Source organism: Oncorhynchus kisutch, linkage group LG13 (genome assembly GCF_002021735.2).
Source record: "Oncorhynchus kisutch isolate 150728-3 linkage group LG13, Okis_V2, whole genome shotgun sequence".
NCBI lineage: Eukaryota > Metazoa > Chordata > Actinopteri > Salmoniformes > Salmonidae > Oncorhynchus > Oncorhynchus kisutch.
The window spans coordinates 43,326,524-43,347,949 of NC_034186.2; the positions used below are offsets into that span (position 1 = coordinate 43,326,524).

General features: G+C 43.2%; 2 protein-coding genes across 3 annotated transcripts in view; both read right to left on the reverse strand.

The window, feature by feature from the left end:
- Positions 1–6,900, reverse strand: part of LOC109902320 (ATP synthase mitochondrial F1 complex assembly factor 1) — a 15,065-nt gene extending 8,165 nt beyond the window's left edge. Inside the window, exons 1-7 of the mRNA XM_020498590.2 lie at positions 6,638–6,900; positions 3,319–3,427; positions 3,018–3,071; positions 2,744–2,806; positions 2,571–2,621; positions 2,415–2,462; positions 1,939–2,034 (exon numbers count right to left, since the gene is read on the reverse strand). Coding sequence (XP_020354179.1) covers positions 1,939–2,034; positions 2,415–2,462; positions 2,571–2,621; positions 2,744–2,806; positions 3,018–3,071; positions 3,319–3,427; positions 6,638–6,858 — 642 coding nt within the window. The 5' untranslated portion in view covers positions 6,859–6,900. The remainder of the gene's footprint in view (positions 1–1,938; positions 2,035–2,414; positions 2,463–2,570; positions 2,622–2,743; positions 2,807–3,017; positions 3,072–3,318; positions 3,428–6,637) is intronic.
- A 161-nt stretch (positions 6,901–7,061) lies between these two features.
- Positions 7,062–21,426, reverse strand: part of frem1b (Fras1 related extracellular matrix 1b) — a 53,935-nt gene continuing 39,570 nt past the window's right edge. For both annotated transcript variants that reach the window (XM_020498588.2, XM_031786320.1), the window contains 11 exons: positions 19,248–19,458; positions 18,697–18,841; positions 18,030–18,159; positions 17,743–17,815; positions 17,416–17,565; positions 16,615–16,907; positions 16,264–16,311; positions 15,805–16,014; positions 8,174–8,292; positions 7,917–8,002; positions 7,062–7,820 (listed from right to left, as the gene is read on the reverse strand). In XM_020498588.2, coding sequence (XP_020354177.2) covers positions 7,603–7,820; positions 7,917–8,002; positions 8,174–8,292; positions 15,805–16,014; positions 16,264–16,311; positions 16,615–16,907; positions 17,416–17,565; positions 17,743–17,815; positions 18,030–18,159; positions 18,697–18,841; positions 19,248–19,458 — 1,683 coding nt within the window. In that variant the 3' untranslated portion in view covers positions 7,062–7,602. The remainder of the gene's footprint in view (positions 7,821–7,916; positions 8,003–8,173; positions 8,293–15,804; positions 16,015–16,263; positions 16,312–16,614; positions 16,908–17,415; positions 17,566–17,742; positions 17,816–18,029; positions 18,160–18,696; positions 18,842–19,247; positions 19,459–21,426) is intronic.

Below are 21,426 nucleotides of genomic sequence, written 5' to 3' on the forward strand. Positions count from 1 at the left end.
ATACATATTTTAAGTGAATGGATGTGGATGAAAATTCTGCCAGTGTTTTAATGTCCTAGTTTCTTGTTTTTTTGTCTGAATAATAGGAGAGAATGATTTATTTCAGATTTGATTTCTTTCATCACATTCCTAGTGGGTCAGAAGTTTACATACACTCAATTAGTATTTGGTAGCATTGCCTTTAAATTGTTTAACTTGGGTCAAACGTTTTGGGTAGCCTTCCACAAGCTTCCCACAATAAGTTGGGTGAATTTTTGCCTTTTCCTCCTGACAGAGCTGGTGTAACTGAGTCAGGTTTGTAGGCCTCCTTGCTCGCACACGCTTTTTCAGTTCTGCCAACAGATTTTCTATGGGATTGAGGTCAGGGCCTTGTGATGGCCCTCCAATTCCTTGACTTTGTTGTCCTTAAGCCATTTTGCCACAACTTTGGAAGTACGCTTGGTCATTGTCCATTTGGAAGACCAATTTGCGACCAAGCTTTGTTTCATCAGACCAGAGGACATTTCTCCAAAAAGTAAGATCTTTGTCCCCATGTGCAGTTGCAAACCGTAGTCTGGCTTTTTTATGGTGGTTTTGGAGCAGTGCTTTCTTCCTGAGCGGCCTTTCAGGTTATGTCGATATAGGACTAGTTTTACTGTGGATATAGATACTTTTGTACCCTTTTCCTCCAGTATCTTCACAAGGTTGATTTGCAATTTTTGGACCAAAGTACGTTCATCTCTAGGAGACAGAATGCGTCTCCTTCCTGAGCGGTATGACGGCTGCGTGGTCCCATGGTGTTTATACTTGCGTACTATTGTTTGGAAAGATGAACGTGGTACCTTCAGGTGTTAGCAAAATTGCTCACAAGGATGAACCAGACTTGTGGAGGTCTACAATTTTCTTCTGAGGTCTTGGCTGATTTCTTTTGATTTTCCCATGATGTCAAGCAAAGATGCACTGAGTTTGAAGGTAGGCCTTGAAATACACCCCCAATTGACTCAAATTGTGTCAATTAGCCTATCAGAAGCTTCTACAGCCATGACATCATTCTCTGGAATTTTCCAAGCTGTTTAAAGGCACAGTCAACTTAGTGGTTGTAAACTTCTGACCCACTGGAATTGTGATAAAAGTGAATTATAAGTGAAATGACCTGTCTAAACAATTGTTGGAAAAATTACTTGTGTCATGCACAAAGTAGATGTCCTAACCGACTTGCCAAAACTATAGTTTGTTAACAAGAAATGTGTGGTTGAAAAACGAGTTTTAATGACTCCAACCTAAGTGTATGTAAACTTCCCACTTCAACTGTAGTTTGATGATTCTGTGACAAACGGTGAATTAGTTATTGATTTATATTGCTTTAATAGGCATCTTATAGATTTGACTTATTTCTATAAAATCCGAACCGTAATTTGTATTCAAAACAAATGTAAAAGTATGCTAGACATTTACATAATCAATCATACCTAGTTTGAGGTTTGTGACAAATGAAGAATTATTTATTGATTTATACAGCTTTAAAAAATGGTATTTTATAGACTGTATGTATTTCTATAAAATCAAAACTGGAATTTGTATTCAAAACAAATGTTCTAAAAGTATGCTAGACATTTATAGAATAAATCATATCTAGTTTGATGATTCTGTGACAGTGAATTAGTTATTGAATTTGACATTTGTAAATGGCTTTTGGCAAATGTCTTGAATGTAAAACCAACTTTACCTCGGTTGTAGGATACCAGTGCGTCTTTTGTATGAGGCGCTCATAAAAACGGTCATAAAACTGTTTTATAAACATATTCATGTAATGGTTTATCCTCGTAGGCTATGTAGCAAGTCAGCCAAATAACTGTTTTTTCGTTTTAGACAAAACATTTCACCCCTACAAAAAATACGCATATTTATTTCTTAGAAAGTAATTGAATATTAACATCCATTCGGATATTTGAATAATACCTGGACATTGATGAGGGAGGTGAAATGGAGCTCGTGGTCCGACCACTGGCCCAGGAAGAACTCATAGCCCTCCTTCTGGGGTAACGCATACAGGAACTGGAGATAGGGGAGTCACAGATTGTAATCATCATCAACGCTGTCTATTTTCAACTGTTTCTTTACTAAACTCTGACATTAAATTACCATCATTCTGCTTTGCGACCATCAACCAACAAGAGTTCTGATTGTGAACTCGAGAGTATGACATCTCAAAATAATAAAATGCATTCTTTATTGGAGCAATACTGCCACCAAGTGGTCTTTATTGCATTTTACAATCACATCTGCTCTGACTTTTGTCATTATGCCAGACAAATTGGCAAATAATTTGTTTGCCAATTTGTATGCAATGTCATTGCAAACACACTTTATTATCATCAAATATTTTGACATATTACAGCACAGTCCTAATAGACACTGAGCAGTGAGATTCTTACCGCGGGGTTCGACTTAGCTCGGTTGAAAATTACTTCAAAAGTGTGAGCCTAAAATGGAGGAATAATTATGCAATTACAAGAAAACATTTGTTAAGGTCAATAAATAATTAAGCAAAGTAAGTCAAATTACTGGCAAAAGTGGTATAGCAAACTTACTGGTATGACAGCACTGATGGTGTCTTTTGTGGCATAATACTGCATCCACAGCTGAAAACAGAGAATGATAGTTACAAACATATATGTTTCATTCCTCTTATGAGAACATGAAACATACCATGGTTCTTTACCTAGATATGACATTTCATCTCTAAATATGTAAATACCCATACCTCCGCAATTTCTTCTCCTGAATTATCCTGGATCAAGTCCAAGTTCAGGATAGATCCTAGGGTCTGTGCAAAAACAAAAAATACATTAATGGGATCACCCAGGTGTACGGGGTGAGTTACCCTCATACAGGGGTAACAAGTAATGGGCTCTTAAACCTTGTGAAAAGCTGTATACAAATGCAATCCAATAATGTCAATAGTATCAATCAATGCCGTTCCACATTCTCTTCAGCTATTTACAATGCTATCCAGGACAGCATTTGTTCATTTTCACCTTGTCTTTAGTGAATCTGCCTGAACCATCAGCCTGCTTGTCGCGCTTCTCCAACTGCAAATAAGGTAAGATTTGGTGCATATCAAATTGGAGACAATTAAACAGTGTTTCCCTACATTAGTGTAGAGCATATTGGCATGAAGACTGTCAAAGCTACATCTATGGGCTCGCAGTCTTTCAGCGTAAAGACATCCACAACAGGGGAGAGGATGCACGCACCCCAAGCAACGGTGGGTAGCCTAACAGACCATGTTTAAGCATTATGATTACACCCAACAAAATATGTTATGCATTAACTTACCTCCTGCTCCATGACTTTGACAAACTCTGCTTGTTTAGAGTGTCCAAGAGGCTCCCTCTTGACTTCAATTCGCTTCTCGAGCCGAGCATTGAACTCCTGAGGGTTGGCACTAAAAAAAATAGATAAAAAAATTCAAAACTAAGGTACAGGTCAGCCTAGCCCGTGATCATGACGCAGATCCATTACACATAAGAGTCATTGGACGAAGGGTTCTTCTTTACGGGGGTGTTTTGTTCAGAGCCCAGACGCTTAATATGAACAATGACACACATGGTTGCGGTACGGTTTTGGAAGCAAAAGGACCTCATCTTTCATGTCAGTTGGAAATAAATTTTCAAAAAACAAAAAGGTTCAATTGATACACGCGTTGATGGGGTAAGGGTTAGAGTTCCCACACGCGTATATCTATCTTCATGTAACAGAGCTTGGTTACATAAGACAAGATGCGACCACCTGTGCTCAGTCACTATCAGAAAGTGTAACGGAAGTGTAATTTGAAGGCAAGGGCTCCCGAGTGGTGCAGCGGTCTAAGGAACTGCATCTCGGTGCTTTAGGCGTTACTACAGACACATTGGTTCGATTCCAGGCTGTATCACAACCGCGCGTGATTGGGAGTCCCATAGGGCGGCGCACAATTGGACCAGTGTCGTCCGGGTTTAGACGGTGAAGGCCGTAGCTGGATGGATCTGTGGAAAACTGCTACATCAAGTGTATATTTCTTTCTTTGAAGGATTCTTTCTTGCTAACCAAAGATAAGGGCCACATGTTTGCGAGCTATGATTATTTAAAAATACAGCGTCGGGATTATAGTTCACGAGGTAGTCATGGGTGAAGATAATGGTTGAAAACTGTAGGGCGGCAAAATGCCACCTAGAGTTTAAGGACTAAAGGCCAGCCTAGAGCAGTGGTCACCAACCTTTTCTGAGTCAAGATCACTTTCGGTGTCAAAATGCATGCCGAGATCTACCGCTGTGATGTTTTTATTAACGTGACTTAAAAAATGTAAGCCTATGCAACAATAACCAATTAAAAACAGCACTGTAGCAATGAGGTTTGTGCAGTGACCTGTAGACCCAACACATTATCACCGCATACTGGTTTTGCTTGAATTTACCTGCCAATGCATTGTTGTTCGGGACATTTAAAAATATATATATTTCAAAATATGAGGCAGGCTCCATGATCACACCGATAATAGATCCATTGTTGTATTACTTGTGAGACACAGCTGAGTGAGCATACATTTAAATCATTTGCTTTTTATTTTACTGGGCTGATGGTGCCTGCATCAGATGGTCAGTCTCAGAGCAGCAGACTGACGGTCCGTCTCTCAACGTCCCTCCTCTCTCCCTTTCCTCCACTGACACTGACCAAAAAGGGGCACAGTCTTCCAGCTGATGGCAAAACTCGAGTCACACCGCATTATTTTTGCCTCATGCACAAATTCACGTCGTTACTCACATGAACAGAGAAAGTGAAATATTCCTTGATATTAAAAAAGACCCAAGAAACTAATAATAACAACAACACAAGCCTATAGATACCATTTCCTACTCATTCACTACTGCTGCACTGCTTGCTGCAGCACTGAGTGGAAATAGGAAGAAAGCACATTTCATACAAAGTTTTGACAGTGCTGAGTAAGAACTTAAACATGAACTCACTCATAAAAACAGCAGCTCTTTGCTGTATTCTTTGACAGTCTCTCTAGTCATTGATTTAAAATCTCACAGTATACATTTTGCCGTAGCTTTCTTTTATGCCTGCTACGTTACTGCAGACTCGGTCATCTGAGCAATCTGATTGGCCAGCAATTATTTCACTTATAACTCACTGTATCACAATTCCAGTGGGTCAGAAGTTTACAGACATTAAGTTGGCTGTGCCTTTAAACAGCTTGGAAAATTCCAGAAAATTATGTCATGGCTTTAGAAGCTTCTGATAGGCTAATTGACATCATTTGAGTCAATTGGGGGGTGTACCTGTGGATGAATTTCAAGGCCTACCTTCAAACTCAGTGCCTCTTTTGCTTGACATCGTGGGAAAATCAAAAGAAATCAGCCAAGACCTCAGAAAAAAGATTGTAGACCTCCACAAGTCCGCTTCATCCTTGGGAGCAACTTCCAAATGCCGAAGGTACCACATTTATCTGTACAAACAATAGTATGCAAGTATAAACACCATGGGACCACACAGCCGTCATACTGCTCAGGAAGGAGACGTGTTCTGTCTCCTAGAGATGAACGTACTTTGGTGCGAAAAGTGAAAATCAATCCCAGAACAACAGCAAAAGACTATGTGAAGATGCTGGAGGAAACATGTACAAAAGTATCTATATCCACAGTAAAAAATGAGTCCTATATCGACATAACCTGAAAGCCCACTCAGCAAGGAAGAAGCCACTGCTCCAAAACCATCATAAAAAAAGCCAGACTACAGTTTGCAACTACACATGGGGACAAAGATTGTACTTTTTGGAGAAATGTCTTCTGGTCTGATGAAACAAAAACAGAACTGTTTGGCCATAATGACCATTGTTATGATTGTAGGAAAAAGGGGGAGGCTTGCAAGCTGAAGAGCATCATCCCAACCGTGAAGCACGGGGGTGGCAGCATCATGTTGTGGGGGTGCTTTAATGCAGGAGGGACTGGTGCATTTCACAAAATAGATGGCATCATGAGGTAGGAAAATTATGTGGAGATATTGAAGCAACATCTCAAGACATCAGACAGAAAGCTAAAGCTTGGTCGCAAACGGGTCTTCCAAATAGACAATGACCCCAAGCATACTTCCAAAGTGATGGCTTAAGGACAACAAAGTAAAGGTATTGGAGTGGCCATCACGAAGCTCTGACCTCAATCCCATAGAACATTTGTGGGCAGAACTGAAAAAGCGTGTGCGAGCAAGGAGGCCTACAAACCTGACTCCGTTACACCAGCTCTGTCAGGAGGAATGGGTCAAAATTCACCCAACTTATTGCGGGAAGCTTGTGGAAGACTACCTGAAACGTTTGACCTAAGTTAAACAATTTTAAAGGCAATTGCTACCAAATAGTAATTGAGTGTATGTAAACTTCTGACCCACTGGGAATGTGACGAAATAAATAAAAGCTGAAATAAATTATATATATATATATATAGCTAGTTAACCCAGTAGGCAATACTTAGCAGTCACCAGGTCTTACCCATGGTTGTTACACCTGGGTATTTCATTTCCCTGTTCATTATCCAGTGACAAACAGTGGGAGTTGCACACCAAACTAGTTAGCATATTAGCCTGGTGCTAACTAATATTTGCTAGCGTTTGACTTAGCGCTTACTTTCGTAGTTTCTTTATCTTTTCCTGATATTTATTATAATATGGATTGTCTTCCAGTTCCGGCTCTTTCTCTTTCTTCACAGAAAATGCTCTAAAATGCGACGGCACCAGACCTGGGATGAGCGGTCGTATTCCAGTTGCCCTGACCGCTAGCATCCCACGGTACAAACAAGACATTTGCACCATGGCCGCCGCCATATTTCCTTCGTCGTTGTCGCACATAAATAAAGCGCCGTGAAGAAACACTGTCAACTTACAAATCGTTCCGAGGACCTGTTCTGTGTGTGTCAAACAGTAAATGAGAAAGGCCCATATAACTATATGGATATGCCTAAATGTTTGTCTTTTTTTTGTTAATCAAGTGGTTTGAGCATTTTAATTCAATCCACAAATGTCAATCCACAAATGGCAATGGTGAAAACACATTTTTGAAGATTCAAAGTTTTTATTATGAACAAATTTACAGAGCAGCTTCAAGGTAAACTGTAAATAATGTCAGAGCCCATCTTTTCTTTAGAACTGAAACCTTTCGGTGTTTGAACTGAAGTACAACGTAGTACAATGTAGTACTGCAGTAATTGAGTTCCTAACTCCACCTCCCCACCCCCTAGAATAGCACCCACCTACAGTATATGGCTTATCTTTTGTCTGAAGGGTAATGTAGTTACATTGACATTTTCCTCCATAAAATAACTCCATAGTATATTTGGGTCTCACTTTATTTGGATAGTCCTTTACAGGTGATATTTTGATTCTCAGATGATGAATAAACTCTCTGTCGACATGCAATAACTAATAGGTTTGCCATGTATCCTTCAACCACCCTGGAAAACCAGCTGACGCTATCAATGATTCAGCTTGTGCTTAGTTACTGTAGTTAAACATCTATAGCACACTACCCCAAATAAAATATTGCCAATATTTGTGTTGGTATTGCCCTTTAAGTGTGGTAATCCACATTCCTTTTCAGTGATTCTGTGCTGGCGATGAGCAAATGTATCTGCGTTCTGGTGCCGTGGTGCAGGTCATGGGTATCCATGTTTTCTGGCTTTGGGCTAACACACATGTGGATCTAGAGGCAGCACTCTCGGGCTGCTGCTCTTGGGCTCGGTCCCTCTTGAGTCTGGAGAATGACAGGGATCTGCCGTCCGTCCAGGTCCAATGTCCCGGGCGGCCTGACAGGCCTGTAAACATATGAAACAAGTATTCATGAAAAATACAGCTCTGTGTTCTGCTGTAAGATCATTTGCGAACAGAGAATGTAGCAATGTTCCCCTTACCGATCCAAAAGGCCTGTTTCCCAGCAAATTTCCATAACCAAGCCATGTCTTTTTTCGACTGGACACCTGTTAGATTGCTGTCAAACCTTAGAAAGAGCATTAAAAACAGAACATTAGTAGTTAATGCATAGGCGGATCACCTATCCTCCAGAACCAACAGAATGGCTAGAGTCTACAAAAGATATTCCTTATATAGCAGTAGCTTACTACTTTTAACCTAGGCCTATAAGTAGTAGATGTAATGTAGCTCCCCTTACAGTAAGGTGCAGGCCCGTTGAGCACTGCTCCAGCTGGCCACGCCAGGGCTCAGGATGTAGCAGTGCCTCCTGTAGTGGCTCCAACCCGTGGGGCAGGAAGTGCTCACTGACCTCCCAGCCTGGGCCATACAGGGAAGGAAATAAAGAATTAATGAATGGATGGATGTTCTAAACAGTGTTGTGTTCGAGACCGATTCAAGACCAGAGCAAATCAAGTCTGCGTCAAGATCGGAGGCGGGGGAGAGACCGAGTCAAGACAGAGACAGGGAGGGTGACAAGGTGTCCGAGACCGAGTCAAGAAAAATGGGTCCAATTCAAGACCACGATTGCAATTTTGCCAAATCACCACCGTAATAAGAGTTCAAATGTCCAGTATTTCTGTGTTCATATTTCAGAACAACATATGGATTCTCTAGACATTCAGAATAGTTAAAAATGCATATGGAGGGTAAATAGAGCCACTCTACAAATGATTACTAACCCAAACACAGAGGTGAACAAGGTGCTTTCTACACCTTCAGAGAAGAGCTAAGGATTTATACAATAATTCTTATAATAATATACAAATTATGATAACTATATTGTTATTTTCAATGATGTTCTGATTTAATCTCTTCGGTTTTTGTTGGTTTAGGGTTAACATTCTCTATTGTACTACATGATTGATCAATCGTAATACATCCACTACACTACTTTGATACGCATCAGTATATGCAGTGCCCATTGAAAAAAAAAAAGTGTGTATACGATTTATACCTTCATATACCCTCCACTACAGCTGTATAGTGGAGGGTATACGCAGGTATAAATCATATACCCACTTTTTTTTTCAGTGGGCACTGCATATACTGATGCGTATCAAAGTAGTGTAGTGGATGTATTACGATCTATCAATCATGTAGTACAATAGAGAAAGCATGTACAAAGTAGCCTACACAATTGCCATTTGTGTTTTAGAAAAAGTTCACCGCTACATGAGTGCGCTGGTATTACGGTTGCTGTCCTTCCAGAAACCCAAACCTGTCACACACTGAAGGCCTATAGGTTCACCACTGAGCAAACATGTCTATAATAGATATCAAGGCTGTTAAAATATTCATGTTTCAAGAAAGAAGTGTACATATTTGGCCTGGCAAAGCGGTTTTATGCGCTGACTGAATGGAAGCTGATAATTATATGTTTTTTACTCCGCTGGTCTCAGCAAGAAATTCTGAATCCTCACTGTCTGAGACCAGGTACAAATGTATCAGACACCGAGACAAGATCGAGACACTCAATATGTGGTCTCAAGACTGACCTACATAGGAATAGTTTATTTGATTATAACTACACTAAGACTCTTCTGGGCTTTGAGATTGCCAGTCAGTTCATGTGTCCATCCAAAACATCCAACCAATGTTCCCTCAATTTTTTTCGGGCACTGAGCAAATTTCAGGTCTACTGAGTGCAAACTTGACAATTGTGAAAATTCTGGGCAAGTTCCAGCGCACGTTTACTGTGAACACTGAGTCTGTACCTGCTTTAAGTTACAGTTTTAACAGTGGCCAAGAAGGCAACTGTAGCTATTTGATCATAATGTAGGCCTACCAGAGTGGCCTTCCATCAAAAACAATGGGGAAAATGCATCCCATAACATTTTAACATGGAAATAGCTGTTCTATCATTCAGCCTACAGTAGCAGCCAATATGTGGTGTTCAACGTAGGCTTGATATTAACCTGTTTATCAACTTGTCCTTCAGACAAGGTGACTGAAAATGTTGTTGTGTTGTTTGATGCAAGAAACCACTTTACAAAATAAAAGGTGTCTAGAAATGTACACATTTTGTGCTCTTGTAGAAAGCAATCAGTCCCCTATTGCTGACTACAAATGATCTATAACTGGGTTAATAACTCACTAACTAGCAAAGGATATGATTTTTTTTGTGCATACGTGGCTACATGCAGCTCTTGCTATGATTTCAAAACAAATCAAATCAAATTTTATTTGTCACATGCGCCGAATACAACAGGTGTAGTAGACCTTACAGTGAGATGCTTACTTACAAGCCCTTAAACAACAACGCAGTTTTAAGAAAATACAACAAAAAAAAGAAAGAGATACGAATAACAGATAATTAAAGAGCAACAGTAAATAACAATAGTGGGGCTATATACAGGGGGTACTGGTACAGAGTCAATGTCAATGTGCGGGGGCACCGGTGTATACATAATAACAGAGAGTAGCAGCAGCGTTCCAGAGAGGTGATGAGCTGTTCAGGAGTCTTATGGCTTGGGGGTAGAAGCTATTTAGGAGCCTCTTGGACTTAGACTTGGCGCTCCGGTACCGCTTGCAGTGAAAACAGTCTATGACTTGGGTGGCTGGAGTCTTTGACAATTTTTAGGGCCTTCCTCTGACACGGCCTGGTATAGAGGTCCTGGATGGCAGGAAGCTTGGCCCCGGTGATGTACTGGGCCGTATGCATTACCCTCTGTAGTGCCTTGCGGTAGAGGCCGAGCAGTTGCCATAGCAGGCAGTGATGCAACCCGTCAGGATGCTCTTGATGGTGCAGCTGTACAACCCTTTGAGGATCTGAGGACCCATGCCAAATCTTTTCAGTCTCCTGAAGGGGAATAGGTTTTGTCATGCCCTCTTCACAACTGTCTTGATGTGCTTGGACCATGTAAGTTTGTTGGTGATGTGGACGCCAATTGAACTTGAAGCTCTCAACCTGCTCCACTACAGCCCATTGATGAGAATGGGGGCGTGCTCGGTCCTCCTTTTCCTGTAGTCCACAATCCTCTTCTTTGTCTTGATCGTGTTGAGGGAGAGTTTGTTGTCCTTGCACCACACAGTCTCATTGTTGTCAGTGATCAGGCCTACCACTGTTGTGTCATCTTCAAACTTAACGATGGTGTTGGAGTTGCCTGGCCGTGCAGTCACGAGTGAACAGGGAGTACAGGAAGGGACTAAGCATGCACCCCTGAGGAGCCCCTGTGTTGAGGATCAGCATGGCAGATGTGTTGTTACCTACCCTTAGCACCTGGGGGTGACCCATCAGGAAGCCCAGGAACCAGTTGCAGAGGGAGGTGTTTATTGTTGAGCTTTGAGGGCACTATGGTGTTCAATGCTGAGCTGTAGTCAATGAATAGCATTCTCACATAGGTGTTCCTTTTTTCCAGGTGGGAAAGGGCAGTGTGGAGTGCAATAGAGATTGCATCATATGTGGATCCGTTGGGGCGGTATGCAAATTGGAGTGGGTCTAGGGTTTCTGGGATAATGGTGTTGATGTGAGCCATTACCATATTTTCAAAGCACTTCATGGCTGCAGACGTGAGTGCTATGGGTTGGTAGTCATTTAGGCAGGTTACCTTAGTGATCATGGGCACAGGGACTATGGTGGTCTGCTTGAAATATGTTGGTATTACAGACTCGGACAGGGAGAGGTTGAAAATATCAGTGAAGACACTTGCCAGTTGGTAAGCGCATGCTCAGAGTACACGTCCTGGTAATCCATCTGGCTCCTGTGAATGTTGACCTGTTTAAAGGTCTTACTCACATTGGCTACGGAGAGCGTGATCACACAGTCGTCTGGAACAGCTGATGATCTCATGCATGCTTCACTGTTATTTGCCTTGAAGCAAGCATAGAAGTAGTTTAGCTTGTCTGGTAGGCTCATGTCACTGGGCAGCTCGCGGCTGTGCTTCCCTCCGACGAGTGTTGGAACTGGTGTAGTACGATTCAATCTTAGTCCTGTATTGACGCTTTGCCTGTTTGATGGTTCGTCGGAGGGCATAGGGGATTTCTTATAAGCGTCCGGGTTAGAGTCTCGTTCCTTGAAATCAGAAGCTCTACCCTTTAGCTCAGTGCGGATGTTGCCTGTAATCCATGGCTTCTGGTTGTGGTATGTACGTACGGTCACTGTGGGGACGACGTCATTGTTGCACTTATTGATGAAGTCAGTGACTGATGTGGTGTACTCCTCAATGCCATTGGAAGAATCCCAGAACATATTCCAATCTGTGCTAGCAAAACAGTCCTGTGGCTTAGCACCTGCATCATCAGACCACTTCCTTATTGAGTGAGTCAATGGTACTTCCTGCTTTAGTTTTTGCTTGTAAGTAGGAATCAGGAGGATAGAGTTATGGTCAGATTTGCCAAATGGAGGATGAGGGAGAGCTTTGTACGCATCTCTGAGTGTGGAGTAGAGGTGGTCTAGAGTTTTTTTCCCCTCTGGTTGCACGGCCACCAGGACCGCCGCCTCTGGATGATCATTTTCTTGTTTGCGTATGGCCTTATACAGCTCGTTGAGTGCTGCTTTAGTGCCAGCATCGGTTTGTAGTGGTAAATATATAGCTACGAAAAATATAGATGAAAACTCTTAGTAAATAGTGTGGTCTACAGCTTATCATGAGATACAGCTTACCTCGAGACTTCCTTAATATTCAATTTCGTGCACCAGCTGTTATTTACAAATAGACACAGACCGCCACCCCATGTCTTACCGGAGTCAGCTATTCTATCTTGCTGATTCACCGAAAACCCAGCCAGCTGTATGCTATACATGTCATCGTTCAGCCACGACTCTGTGAAACATAAGACATTACAGTTCTTAATGTCCGGTTGGTACGATAGGCTTGATCGGAACTCATCCATTTTATTATCCAATGATTGCACGTTGGCTAATAGGACTGTTGGTAGAGGGGGATTACTCACTCGCAGTCGGATCCTTACCAGGCACCTTTGACCTACGTCCCCGATATCTCCATCTCTTCTTCATGCGAATGACGGGATTTGGGTCTTGTCGGGTGTCTGAAGTAAATTTTTAGCTTCCGACTTGTTAAAGAAAAAAAATCTCCGTCCAGTACGATGTGAGTAATCGTTATCCTGATATCCAGAAGCTCTTTTCCGTCATAAGAGACGGTGGCAGAAACATTATGTACAAAATAAGTTCCAAATGACGTGGAAAAACACACACAATAGGTTAGGAGCCCGTAAAACGTCAGCCATCTCCTCCGGCGCCGTCTATCCATCTATCAGTAGCAGTGCGTGGGTAAAATTACTGGGGAAGCCAAGCCATCCACCCCGCCAAATAAAAGCCATATTACAACCTGTTGTGATAATTGCGTTGTTTGCTCTAAAAAACGGTTAATTCATATGCTTTGCGACCGTGATTTATAAGCCTAAAGGCCGAGACAATAAGAAGACACAGTGGCAGAATACATTAAACCACACCTTTGTTTTGTCACAAAACCCGGATAGCGACCTCTGTCCAGTGAAGTCCACAAAGCATATTGCATGTACAGTAACAGACAGTTACATGACCTACAGCAGGGTCAAGCAAGTTAATGTTTCCCACATTTTCGGACCCCTAAACAACTATTGATTTAAAACCACAGAGGGTAACCGCAAGTCGCAAAGAAAACAAGAGCCGCCTCCACTATTCCAGCGCCATTTCAACATTATATCACCTCAGCTTAGTCCAACACAGTCACAACTAAAAGATACCAAAAACGATTTAGTCCAATCAACGTAAGCTAAATATTATGTGGCTGTCCAGGTTCTGATTTCTATGTGTGTGTGTGTGTGTGTGTGCGTGTGTGTGTGCGTGTGTGTGTGCATTCGTGCAAGTAGAAAAACATGTTGACTCACCCCACCTGTAGAGAAAAGCCAATGCCATCCTCCTCTCTTTCATGTTGATGAAATGGTCTATCACTCTGTCAAACACTACACACTTTTATTTTTTGTTGTCCTTGGCTACCTGGTTAAAATGTTTGCTCTCTAGCCTAAATTCCATTCATAGGCAACCTTAGCTAGTTAACATTAGCCTTCTACATCTAGCTACATATTAAACTTCCATCCTCCCAGTGTATGAGTGTATGAATTAATGGTTGGATCAGAATTGACGATATCATCATTGTCCAGTACGGAGAATTAAGTAAAACAGTGAGTCCAAATCCCTATCTCCATCCATGGCTAATTTAGGAAAGAGACAATAGCTACAACAAGATGCAACAATTCAAGTTTTTCTGTCAATGACGTATGCTCTCAATAGGATTTGATAGGAGTGATGCCAAATCCAAGCTGGCTTCCCTTGACACTTTTTTTAGGTGCTCCAGGACCATTCACTGTTGCGCTCGCTTAGTTTAGCTCAATGTTGATTGGCTCATTTTGCCTACTTTATTTGGTCAAGGGAGACTAGATGCTTGCTGGCTTCCCTTGCGTTCAATGCTAGGGGCGGCAACAATGTCATACTCATTTGGACCAGACAACATCAGATAGATGGCCTACACGTAGAGAGACAGAGGGGGGCGCTGTTTCGCTCGCTCGGATGCTTTCTCCTGTGAGAGACATTCAATCTCTTGCGAATTGAAGGAAAATGATGAAACAGAGAGATGAAAGAAATGATTTAATGTTTAAAAAAAGTAATTGTTGGTAAAAAAAAATGGGAAGCCTGGCTTCCCTTGGCATCCATGAATACACACCACTGCCAATACATGATTACCGCATATTGGCTTTACATGAATTGCCCTGCCAATGCATTGTTGTTCAGGCCATTTAAAAACATAAATATTTCAAATTTGAGGTAGGCTATATGATTACACTAGTAATAGATCCGTTATTGTACACAGCTGAGTGAGCATACATTTAAATAATTTGCTTTTTATTTTATTGGGCTGATGGTGCCTGCATCAGATGGTCAGTCTCAGAGCAGCAGACTGAGGGTCCGTCTCTCAACGTCCCTCCGCTCTCACTTTCCTCCACTGACACTGACCAAAAAGGGGCACAGTCTTCCAGCTGATGGCAAAACTCGAGTCACACCGCATTATTTTTGCCTCATGCACAAATTCACGTCGTTACTCACATGAACAGAGAAAGTGAAATATTCCTCGATATAAAAAATGACCCAAGCTGCTAATAATAACAACGTAAGCCTATAGATACACTTTCCTACTCATTCTTTACCGCTGCACTGCTTGTTGTAGCGCTGAGTGGAAATAGGAAGAATGTGCGTTTTATGGCTTATGAAAGTGTTGAATACAAAGTGTTGACAGTGCTGAGTAAGAACTTAAACATGAACTCAATCATAAAAACAGCAGCTCTTTGCTGTATTTTTTGACAGTCTCTCTCTAGTCATGGTTTTTAAACGTTTTGAAATCTCACAGTATCAACTTCGCTGTAGCTTTATTTTATGCCTGCTACTTTATTGCAGACACGGTAATCTGAGCCATCCGATTGGCCAGCGGTAAACCTAAAGTGCACTTGATTTGCTCTCTGGCTCCTGCGTGAAGGAAGAGTTTGAACCTTCAGACACATGAAATGGTTCAAAATGGCAATCGTTCACATATCCGGTTCGCAGGGCCAGGGCAGCTGAATTGTGTGCACCTACCGTCAGCAGCCTGAGAAAAATTGTTTAAATAAATAGGAACACAATGCTTTATCGTTGTTTTTTAACTGAAATGTTTGGCGATCGACTAGGAATGCCTTGAAATACGATCGACCAGGTTGGGTGACCACTGCTCTAGAAAGTTTAGTGAAATTCCATCTTGTGCTTCTCTCTGTGGGCTAATATTTCTGCCCAGAAGTCCTGGGGAGCTGCATGGCAGGACTAGTACCCCACTAGCCCCCCTTTAGTTAAAACAATGCCCTCACCTTGCGCTGTCGACCAGCCCTGTGTTGTTTGGGCGAGGGTACAGGGGCATCATCCTGGGGGGCATCCCTCACCCTCACCTCATGGAGGAACTCCCTGTGGCCAGACCAGCTCCAGATGGGGATCACCTGGAGGTCCGGGTGCACCTGGGGGATGGGCTCTGGAATCGGCAGCCTCCTTTCCTCTAGTCTCAGTGGGGTGAGTGCATGGAACTAGTGGAGAGTGGGGACACAATCAAATGTGACACACGGTGACACATATATACAGTCAACTCCCTGATAAATGCAACAGCTTGACCCTGTTTGTGGCAATGAGAACTAAACCAGAGCACGCCGTTATCATGAGAAATTCAAAACAATGTCCAGACATTTGGACTGGAAAGGTATATTGCACTTATCAGGAGTCGACTGACCGCTCTCCTTCCAAAGTTGTGAGGTTTACAGTACATGGAAAAGTCTTACCGTCCAGACTTTCTCTTCACTCTTTCTCCTGACACCTGAATGAAGGACCTAGAATCACAGAGGAGAGACATAGCTGACATGCAGTATAGATGCTGGCACTATTCATAAAACCACTAGGTTGAATTTGACATATTCCCTTCAGGAGAAATTCTACCACAAATCAATAGTAAATGGCAAGTTTACGCCTGGCTTCGACAACTCTCTTCCACAGACATCATTTGAATATCAATAAACCGCCAAAGCTTCACATCAGTTTCTCAAAAAAGAAATGCTTAAAGTCAACATTGTGTTGTTGATTGTAATCGTTGTGCTGGGCTCCAATCAAGTACTTGGTGAAACTCGGAGGCTCACCGTGCGACTGTTGCTATTACTGTTGCTATTGCCCTGCAGTCTGAGTTGTCTGGTGGCCTGGTTGTGAAACGGAGTAGCCTGATCCTGGGGCTCCCTCTCTCCATCCCCATAGTCAAGGAAGGGCCTCCGGTTGGGCACGTCCCCCCTTGGCGGATGGGGGCGGCCCTCCCACAGCAGGTCTGTTTCAATGTCAGTGACGTGTTCCTCCAGCTGTGGGGACTGGGGGACGTGAGCGGTTGAAGGTACTCCTTTTTCATCTGCCTCTGCCCTCAGGTCCTCTGGGTCGCACATTCCTGTAGAGAGAGAATGCGAGAGACAGAGCGAAAGCGAAACCAGGGTCATGTTCATTAGGGCACACAACGGAAAACATTTCAAACTGTTTTGCAGTGGAAAATAAAAATTGGACAATTCCACGTAGTTCCTTCCTGTTTCAGTCTGCTTTCTTCCGTTCGGTGCTTAATGAACATGACCCTGGGTTATGTCCAGTAAAGTACAACAAGAGAGAGGAAGCAGTTTGAAACAGAAAATGACACATTTGTGAACTTATTGGGCACATTCAGGTCGGGCCTCCTTGTCATAAAGTCTTGTGGCACGCCGACGCCCCACGCTCGAATCCCAGACATCACACATGCATGACATTTAAACACCATTCTGCATCAGTATATCAAATGTCCCAATTAACCATAGGCAACATGCACCCTCTGCCGCCTAGGAAGGCTTACAGCAAGTCCGAGTACAGAGCATCAGAACGCAGCCCTCAACTGTATTATATAACCAATCACTGAATCATTTTTAACTCGCCTCCTCTAGGATCCACTATCTCCACACTGGCTGAGTTCCTCTGACCCAGAACAGTGTTCTTGGGGCCATTCAGAATCACGGTGAATGTCTCATGGTTTTCTTCCAGGCCGTCGTCTTTCAGGTAAATGTTCCAGGTTTTCACGCTGACTCCTAATCAGTCATATAGGGAGAGAGAAGAGGAGGTAGCCATATCAACTAATAACATTATTATAGGTATATCAACTAACCCCCCCCCCCCCCCCCCCCCCCCCCCCTCCCCCCCCACACACACACACACACACACACAGGAGCAGGGTTGGCCACTCTTTAATGTGGATCATCACAGACCTGGATCGAACTGGATCAGACTGGCCGTGCTGTGGGTGAAATCTTTCCCCACCTTGGCAGTACCATCTTCCACCTGAAAACAGAGAAAGAGGGGTTGACATTCTTCGACTTAGATTCAAGTCCCATTCAATTCAACGTCTACAACTGTGCCACCAGACATTGTTTTTCAAGGTCAATTCAATATGACTGAGTAGGACTGTTAACCCTTGACCCTAGCTGCTCTAGTCCACAGCTTGGCTGTTCAGTTGACTGGTGTGAGTTGTGTTCAGGACACCACTCTACTGCACCTGAATAGCAATGTAGGCCGGGTCCATGCTTTTCCCATTGCGAGTCAGCTGCACCTGCAGCATGCCTGCGTTCTCACACACCCGGTAACACGTAGCCGACAGCTCCACCCGAGACCACGTCAGCTGCAGTCTGCAAGACAGGCCACAGGTGCGGTCAAGAGTGAACAGGAGAGGTCAAGCGTGGCTAGACTCCTCTTTATTTTTTATCCTCCTTCCATCTGTATGTGCATCAGCCAACTCTGAGTATCATTGTCGTACCATTGACAATACAGTACGTACAGACCTGGGAACAGTTTTTTTTATTTTTTACATGGCATCAGTCATGACATTTGGGAAGATTCTAAGCTGTGTGTGAATCGGTCTATTGTACCCACTATAACTGTGCACAGAAAGTGCCCACCTCCGAATGTATCTATGTAGTATAAAGCAGTGTCTCTCAACCTTTTTTGTATCGTGAACTACTTACTTACCAGCCCTTTCCCAACAATGCAGAATTAAAAGGTATGAAAATATGAGATTTTTTTTTATTTTTTACAAATTATATCGCAATAAAAATAAAAAATAAACAATAACGAGGCTATTTACACGAAGTACCGGTACCGAGTCAATGTGCAGGGTTACGAGGTAGTTGAGGTAATACTGTATGTACCAATGGAATAAAGCCTACATTTCAGGCAGCATGGTGTTTCCCGCGGGGTCAGTGACACGGAACTCAAAGCTGTCCCCTGTCACCTCCATGTCGGTGGGGATGACATAGAGCACGGCGCGCTGCTCCAAATCCCTCTGGGTGAAGCGTCCTTTGATGTACGCCCCTAGGCAAACACAAAGAACGGGGGAAAAGCTGTCACCACACTGCACAGTGCCCACATCGACTACAGAACACTTTACTATAACCCTGATGTATTCACTACTACTCCAGCTCATTTCCTGTGAGGTACTGTACTTTCAAAGGGCACCAAGACGTGCTTTGTATCCACAAGACTGTAACATGTACTTATACCCCTTTCTTGAAGGTACAATCTAGATATTTGACTGAACATACAGTGTCCTCAAAACCTACCACCTCTCACTCAACATACCCAGGTAAGTATATTAAGTTCATTTCAAGTAAAAAAATAAAAAATAAATAAAAATGTAATCACCAAAAATTGAAGTAATTAATCTAATTTCCCCTCTGTTTATCTATAAAGTTGATACAATTCGAAGAAAAGGAGCTACCGGTGAGGGAGTTCTCTAGGTAGCCGAAGTGAGGCGGCCGTGTGATGGTGAACTCCAGTTCCTGGGCGGGACTGTCGGGGTCAGAGGCCTGGAGGTCACGTGACGTGATGTAGATGCCTTGCTTGTCCCCTGGTCCCCCTGAGAGGTTCTCCACTGTACTGGGGATCCTCTTGGTCACCAGGCTGGGGGGATTCCTGTCCACATGCTCCACCTAGAGGTGGACAAGGTCGTGCTCATTAGCAGAGAGAACAGTCTATGACTTGGGTGGCTGGAGTCTTTGACAATTTCTAGGGCCTTCCTCTGACAGGCCTGGTATAGAGGTCCTGGATGGCAGAATGTACTGGGTGATGTACTGGGCCGTACGCACTACCTTCTGTAGCTCCTTGCGGTCGGATGCCGAGCAGATGCCGTACCAAGCAGTGATACAGCCAGTCAAGGTGCTCTAAATGGTGCAGCTGTAAGAACCTTTTGAGGATCTGAGGGCCCATACCAAATCTTTTTTCAGCCAATACTGGTCCTGGAGACCCACATGTTGCGCAGGCTTTTGTTCCTGCCCAGCACGAACAAACACAACTGATTAAACTGATCAAGGTCTTGGTGATCAGCTGGTTAGTTGAATCAAGTGTGTTAGTGGGCTGGAACAAAAACCTGCACACCGTGTGGGTCTCCATGACCAGTGATAGTGACCACAGTAAATCTACTGTCACCCGCACTTCTATCAATAGGCCAGAAGAGGGTGCTCTGATTACGTCTCATGACAAAATGACCGTTTGGTCGTTGAGTATCTTAATTCCACTGTAGGAGACAGCAAGTCTTCATAGACGCAATTACTTTAAAAAAGCGTATTGTGTTCTGGTACATTATTTTTTGTAAAACGGAAAAAATTATGACATTGCTTGGCCCAAATAAAGTCCTCTCTGATTGCATACAGAGAAGAATTGTAGAGAAATAAGGGCTAAAATATTTAAGGGTATAAGTGATAGTGCATGATAACAAGTTGTGTAAATAACTATCTGTACTATAGCCTCGGAGGTCCTCCACTTGTGAGGTCTGTTGTAGATTTTATTCATGATGCTAGTGCCACTGTACTGAACGCAGAGTACAGTCTTAAAGGGGCCAGAGGTTGAGCAGTTAGAGGACCGGACCTGCGTTGTTTAGCTCACGGTGGCTTAGCGCAGCTCTAGCCAAGTGACAGACAGAGAGTTTCGCTAGACCGAATGGGACATTTTCTGGCCAGGCTGCCTCACCTGTGCCTGCCTACGACCCCCACCCAAACCCACACACACTGAGGCCCAGGGCAGGGTGGGCTGGCCAGCAGGTTATCCGCCTGGTTGACCCGGTTCAGCTCTAGAATATGTGAGTGCGTGGCGGGCCACAGGAGAGGGGAGGCACGAGGAACACAGTGTCAGAGCAGCAGCCTCATCCACCTGGCCACAACAGCCCAGCAGGCTGACAGTTTAGTATGCAACACTGTAGGGAGGCCTGGGTTAACTCTCTCCTCTCTCCCTGTCTGAGTGAATACTACCACAAAGCTCATGGTGAAATCATTGCTTGTGGGAAGAAGAAAATACATGATTGGTAGTTTGGATATTATTCATCTTTCCCTCCCTTTATTTCCCTAACATTTTATTCTCCCTTTTAAACTTTATTTCCGTTGCAAATGAAAGACGCAAACGTTTAGTACATCTGCGTACTGTATGTCTGGTGACACTGTATTCACAACGCGTCTGAGAGTAGGAATGCTGATCTAGGATCAGGTCCTTCATGTCCATATACACTGAGTGTACAGAAACACTGTGCAAGAACACTTTCCTAATATTGAGTTGCACCCCCCTTTCACCCTCAGAACAGCCTCAATTCATCGGGGCATGGACTCTACAAGGTGTCGAAAGCGTTCCACAGGAAGCCATGTTGACTCCAATGCTTCCCACAGATGTGTCAAGTTTTCTGGATGTCCTTTGGGTGGTGGACCATTCTTGATACACAAGGGAAACTGTTGAGCGTGTAAAACCCAGCAGCGTTGCAGTTCTTGACACACTCAAACCAGTGCGCCTGGCACCTACTACCATACCCCATTCAAAAGGCACTTAAATGTTTTGTCTTGCCCATTCACCCTCTGAATGGTACACATACACAATCCATGTCTCAAATGTCTCAAGGCTTGAAGAGCCTTCTTTAA